Source organism: Pogoniulus pusillus, chromosome 24 (genome assembly GCF_015220805.1).
Source record: "Pogoniulus pusillus isolate bPogPus1 chromosome 24, bPogPus1.pri, whole genome shotgun sequence".
Taxonomy (NCBI): Eukaryota; Metazoa; Chordata; class Aves; order Piciformes; family Lybiidae; genus Pogoniulus; species Pogoniulus pusillus.
The window spans coordinates 8,904,191-8,910,541 of NC_087287.1; the positions used below are offsets into that span (position 1 = coordinate 8,904,191).

Genomic DNA, 6,351 nt, shown 5'->3' on the forward strand with positions numbered 1-6,351 from the left:
GAGATGCCCCAGAGGACCACACTGTGTCCCGTTTGCTTTGCATGTGTCATGCTATGGCTTTTGGGAAGCTCCTTCTACTCCAGCTGTGCCTAAACTCTTCCTTTAGATCTCATGTGGTTGTCTCCCAGCAGGCTCTGCTGGAGAGAAGGTTTTCCAGCTGGCAGATATCTACTGTTTGTAGAAGAAACCTCCAGCAGGAACCTCCCACAGCAAGCAGAGGTCCAACTGATGGCAGAAAGCAACTGCAGCCAAGTGACCGAGTTCATCTTGACAGGCTTCACAGAGAACCCAGGGGCTCAGGTCCTCCTCTTTCTGCTGTTCCTGCTCACCTACCTCCTGACCATCCTGGGCAACCTGGGGCTGCTGGTGTTGATCAGGACCACCCCTCAGCTCCACTCCCCCATGTATTATTTCTTGGCTAACTTGGCTCTCGTAGACCTCTGCTCCTCCACCACCATCACCCCCAAGATGCTGGTGGACTCCGTCTCGGAGAAGGTCATTGGGTACGTCGGGTGTGTGGCTCAGGTCTTCCTTTTTGACCTCTTTGGCATGACTGAATCCTTCCTGCTGGCTACGATGGCTTACGATCGCTACGTGGCCATCTGCCACCCTCTGCTGTACCCCCACACCATGGCCCCCCAGCGCTGCTGCCAGCTGGTGGCTGCTTCCTATCTCCTGGGCTTGACCAACGGCTTGGCACAGACTCTCGGCATGTTCAACCTCTCCTTCTGCGGCTCTGCTGCCATCGACCTCTTCTTCTGTGACATCTCCCACCTGATCTCCCTCTCCACCTCGGACACCACCCTCAGCAGCACCATCCTAAGCACTTTAGCATCTTTGTTTGGTGGCTCCAGCAGCTTGCTTGTCCTGCTCTCCTATGTGGCCATCATCTCCACCATCCTCCAGATGCATTCAGCCCAGGGCAAGCGCAAAGCCTTCTCCACCTGCGCCTCCCACCTGGCTGCTGTCAGCATCTTCTACGTGACCTCCTTTTTTATGTACTTAAAGCCCAGCTCACACAGCTCCAGAGGAGACAACTGGGCTGTGGTGAACTATGCTGTGGTGACTCCCATGCTGAACCCCTTCATCTACAGCCTGAGGAATAAGGAGGTGAAGGAGGCGTTGAGGAGGCTCATGAGAATGAAATGATCTTGGATGTTTATGGGCAGAGAGGATGGAGATGGAGGTGGTAGGGTTGGTTTGGGATTAAATATTGAGACATTGATGGCAATTGTTGGACATTTATGGACAGAGGATGGAGATGGGGGTGGTAGGGTTGGTTTGGGATTAAATATTGAGACATTGATGGCAATTGTTGGACATTTATGGACAGAGGATGGAGATGGGGGTGGTAGGGTTGGTTTGGGATTAATTATGGAGACATTGATGGCAATTGTTGGACATTTATGGGCAGAGGATGGAGATGGGGGTGGTAGGGTTGGTTTGGGATTAAATATTGAGACATTGATGGCAATTGTTGGACATTTATGGACAGAGAGGATGGAGATGGGGGTGGTAGGATTGGTTTGGGATTAAATATGGAGACATTGATGGCAATTGTTGGACATTTATGGGCAGAGGATGGAGATGGAGGTGGTAGGGTTGGTTTGGGATTAATTATGGAGACATTGATGGCAATTGTTGGACATTTATGGACAGAGGAGGGAGATGGAGGTGGTAGGGTTGGCTTGGGATTAAATATTGAGACATTGATGGCAATTGTTGGACATTTATGGGCAGAGGATGGAGATGGGAGTGGTAGGGTTGGTTTGGGATTAAATATGGAGACATTGATGGCAATTGTTGGACATTTATGGGCAGAGGATGGAGATGGAGGTGGTAGGGTTGGTTTGGGATTAAATATGGAGATGTTGATAACACTTTTGGGGTCTTCTGCACTTTGATGGTTGGAGAGATGTAGGATGGCATTTTGGGATGTGATTTGATGGCTATGCTAGGCTGAAGGTTGGACTTGATGAACTTGGAGGTCTTTTCCTACAGAGACAATTCAATGATTCTATCTGTTCACATAAAACTTCCTATGCCTCAGCTGCCACCCATTGCCCCTTGTCCTGGCACTGGGCACCACCCAGCAGAGCCTGGCTCCAGCCTCCTGGCACTCACCCTGCACATCTTTATCAACATTGATGAGGTCACCCCTCAGGCTCCTCTGCTCCAAGCTGAAGAGCCTCAGCTCCCTCAGTCTCTCCTTGTAAGAGAGGTGTTTCATTCTCTTCAGCATCTTTTTGGCTCTGTGCTGGACTCTCTCAAGCAGTTCTGTGTTCCTCTTGAACTGGGGAGCCCAGAACTGGACATGGTACTCCAGATGATCTTGAAGGTTCCTTCCAGCCAGGTTTTCTACTGCTCATCTCGCAATTCCCTTTGAAGGTAGCATTGTGGCATCACTAAGAATCAGAACGAGTGCCCTCAGGGCACCAGCAGCTTGAGCTACAGAAACAGAAGTGGCAGCAAATGACTGAGACCCCTCCCAGGAGAGATTCGTTTCTCTTCATCCTCCAAGCTCAGAGACATTTGAGCAGGGGCTGCTGTGACAGGACAAGGGGTGAAGGTTTGGAACTAACAGAGGGAGATTCAGAGCGGAGAGAAGGGAGAAATGTTTGACCCTGAGGGTGCTGAGAGCCTGTCCCAGGTTGCCCAGAGAGGTTAGAGCTGCCCCATGCCTGGACCCATTGCAGGTGAGGTTGTTTGGGGCTCTGAGCAAGTTGCTCTAGTTGGGGCTGTCCCTGCTGAGCGCAGGGGGTTGGACATGGGGAACATTTAGGTCTCTCCCAGCTCAAATCAGTCTCAATTAATGAGGTTATTTTGGTGCTCTTCACTGTGAGTGATGCACTTTGAACACATCTTATGAGGATCAATCCCTTAAGGGTAAGCACTACCAAGGAACCTCCACCCAGTGCTCCACACCTTTGCTTTCACCACCCTCTTGACAGCAGCAACAGCCAGGAGCTCCTCACTACCCTGACCAGAAGTGTCCACAGAAGCTTTGGTGTCCTTGGCAAACTTCTCCTGGTGTTTTAGGCAGACCTGGAATGTTCCATCCAGCAAATAAGGCAAAAATACTCCAGCTTGGCTATTGCCTGCCCCTCCTGTCAGGACCATGATGCAATCTGAAGCTTAGCCCCAGCCCTGTCCTGGAGACCTGTGATAACTTGGGTTGGAGGGAGGAGCAGCTCTGCTGGATGAAATCAAGTCGGGATCAAAGGGTACAGAACTAAGGGGCACTTTCGGTCAGACTGATGAATCCTCCTTTGTTCCCAAAGCTTCCTGGTGATTCCCTGGTTGCTGTTTAACCTGGGGCTGTCAGCCTGCAGCAGAAACCCACCCAGGCTGTTTATGCTCCTCTGAGCAGCTTGGCTGCTCTCCATGGCATTGACCCCAGAGGGTGTCCAGTGCAGCTACCCCCAGAATCCCAGCAGGTTGGGGTTGGAAGGGAGCTCTGGAGATCAGCCAGTCCAAGCCCCCTGCCAAAGCAGGGCACCCACAGCAGCTTGCCCAGCAGCACAAGGCCCAGGGCCACTTGCAAGCTCTCCACACAAGCAGACTCCACAACCTCTCTGGGCAGCCTGCTCCAGCCCTCCAGCACCCTCACACCAAACAAGCTTCTCCTCAGCCTCACATGCAACCTCCTGCACTCCACTCTGTGCCCTCTGCCCCTTGGCCTGGCCCTGGGCACCACTCACAAGAGCCTGGCCCCAGCCTCTTGCCCCTCACAGCTCCTTTAGCTGTTGCTGAGCACTGAGCAGATGCCTTCTGGGGCTGCTCTCCTGCAGGCTCAGCAGCCCCAGGGCTCTCAGCCTTTGCTCCTCACAGAGCTGCTCCAGGCCCCTCAGCACCTGCAGAGCCTGCCCTGGACTCTCTGCAGCAGTTCCCAGTCTGTGCTGAACTGGGGAGCCCAGAACTGGATGCAGGACTCGAGCTGTGTCCTGCCTAGGGTGGAATAGAGAGGTATGAGAGCCTTCCTTGCCCTGCTGCCCACACTCTTCTTCATGCCCCCAGGAGACCATTGACCTTCTTGGCTCATGAGCAGCTTGTGCCCGAGCACTGCCAGGCCCTTTGACTGCAGAGCTGCTTCCCAGCAGGTCACCCTTCACCTGTACTGGTGCAGGAGGTTGTTGCTGCCCAGCTGCAGGACTCTACATTTGCCCTGGCTGATGTCTCCTCCTCCCCCAGCTCTCCAGCCTAGCCAGGTCTCACTGAATGGCAGCACAAACTCTTAGTGCCTTCCAAACCCAGGTCTGTTGCCCAGAGCTCAGGCTCTGCTGGTTGTGGCTTCCTGATGGAGCTGCTGCTCTCAAAACCCAAAGTGTTTTGCTTGTTGTGCAAGCAGCTCTTGGGTGGTTTGGGGGAACTGGTGGTTAGCTGCCTCTAACGGACCTCACTGACTGCAGGGCTGCCATCTGACCATGAGTGTGGTGGGAAACTCCCCCTGTGACTTCAAGAGGGTGAGTTACAGAGCTGAGGAAGGAGTATCCAGCACTGCAACCCCCATTCCTGGTGGGTCTTGAGGAACAGGCCATGCCATGGCTGGTGTAGAATCAGGAGGCAGAGAAGCTTTGACCTGCAGCCTCAGTACCTTCCCAGGAGGGAGGAAGTTCTTCACCAGCAGGGTAGTGAAATAGTGAAACAGGCAGCCCAAAGAGAGGGTTGAAGCTCCATCCCCAGACACATTCAAGGTCAAACTTGTTAGTGTCCTGGGCAGCCTGCTCTACTTGGAGAGGTCCCTGCTGAGTGCAGGGTGGGGGATGGACAAGATGACCTGGGAGGGTCTGTTCCACCCTGATGTGCTCTGTGATTCTGTGGATGGGGAAGTAAAAGAGGGGTGAGGGGAGGGGAAGTAAAAGCTGCATAAGAGGGGTGAGGGGAGGAGAGGAATCGTTGTGAAGGCTCTGATCCTGGAGATGTTCAAGGTCAAACTTGATGGTACCCTGGGCAGCCTGCTCTAGTTGGAGATGTCCCTGCTGAGTGCAGGGTGGGGGTTGGACAAGATGACCTTGGAGGGTCTGTTCCACCCTGATGTGCTCTGTGATTCTGTGGCTGGGGAAGTAAAAGCTGCATAAGCAGGGTGAGGGGAGGAGAGGAATCGTTGTGAAGAAATGGTTGTGGTCATCTCAGTGGTGGCAGAAGGGCAGCAGCAAGGCTGCTGGAAGAGGGAAGTGAGAGGGGAAGAGAGAGCATCCTGCTCACTGTCGGGGCATGCCCTCTGCAGAGGGCAGGCACAAAGCCCTCTCCACCTGCACTTCACACCTTATGGCCGTTGGCCTCTTCTGTGGCTCTGCAGCTTTCCTGTACTTCCATCCCCTTTCCAGACAGGTGGAAAAGCAAGGGAAAGCAGCCTCTGTCTTCTACACCATAGTGACTCCCATGCTCAACCCTTGCATCTACAGCCTGAGGAAGAGGGAGGTGAGGAGCATCCTCAGGAGGGAGAGGAACAAGCTCCTCTCCTACATCTACCCCCACAGGTTCCTGCTCTGACCAAACCAGAGCAGGTTTCACCTGCCACAGTGGAGTCAGCAGAAGAAATGGGGTTGACATCTGACAGAAGCCTGAGCACAAACCAGCAGAGAAGCTTTGTGAGGGAACCTTACAAGCCCTGTGAGGAGAGGCTGAGGGAGCTGGGGGTGTGCAGCCTGCAGAAGAGGAGGCTCAGGGTAGAGCTCATTGCTGGCTACAACTACCTGAAGGGAGGCTGTAGCCAGGTGGGGTTGGTCTCTTCTGCCAGGCACACAGCAACAGAAGAAGGGGACAGAGTCTGAAGCTGTGCCAGGGAAGGTCTAGGCTGGGTGTTAGGAGGAAGTTGTTGGCAGAGAGAGTGATTGGCATTGGAATGGGCTGCCCAGGGAGGTGGTGGAGTTGCTGTGGCTGGAGGTGTTGAAGCCAAGCCTGGCTGGGGCACTTAGTGCCATGGTCTGGTTGATTGGGCAGGGCTGGGTGCTAGGTTGGACTGGGTGAGCTTGGAGCTCTCTTCCAACTTGCTTGGTTCTCTGATTCTCTGGCTGAACTTGTAAGCAGCTCTAGAACATGCTGGGGGCAGTGGTGGAGTCCTCACCTCTGCAGGGGTTTCAAAGCCATGGAGATGTGGTGCTGAGCAGCATGGTTTAGTGGTGCCCTGGCAGTGCTGGGCTAACAGTTGGACTCCATCACCTTAAAGGTGTCCTCCAAGCAAAACAGCTCCACAATTCTGTGCACAGTGGAAGACATCTGACCAAAGGAGACTTGATGTTAAAGCCATGGTGAGTTCTGTGACCTGAAAGAGGTGGCTCAGAGCAGAGAAGAAGACACAGAAACAAGGACTACATGTTTAGGAGGGACAATGTCTCCCATAACTTTGTT

General features: G+C 53.6%; 1 protein-coding gene across 1 annotated transcript; it reads left to right on the top strand.

Annotated features, from left to right (window-relative positions):
• The first annotated feature begins 228 nt into the window (after positions 1–228).
• Positions 229–1,149, top strand: LOC135186016 (olfactory receptor 5G3-like). The gene has a single exon (XM_064163359.1). It carries the CDS (start codon positions 229–231, stop codon positions 1,147–1,149), a length of 921 nt encoding a protein of 306 aa, XP_064019429.1.
• The last annotated feature ends 5,202 nt before the right edge of the window (positions 1,150–6,351 follow it).

Coding starts and splice junctions, on each gene's coding strand:
- LOC135186016 (XM_064163359.1), top strand. CDS start 229: ATGGCAGAAAGCAACTGCAGCCAAGTGACCGAGTTCATCTTGACAGGC.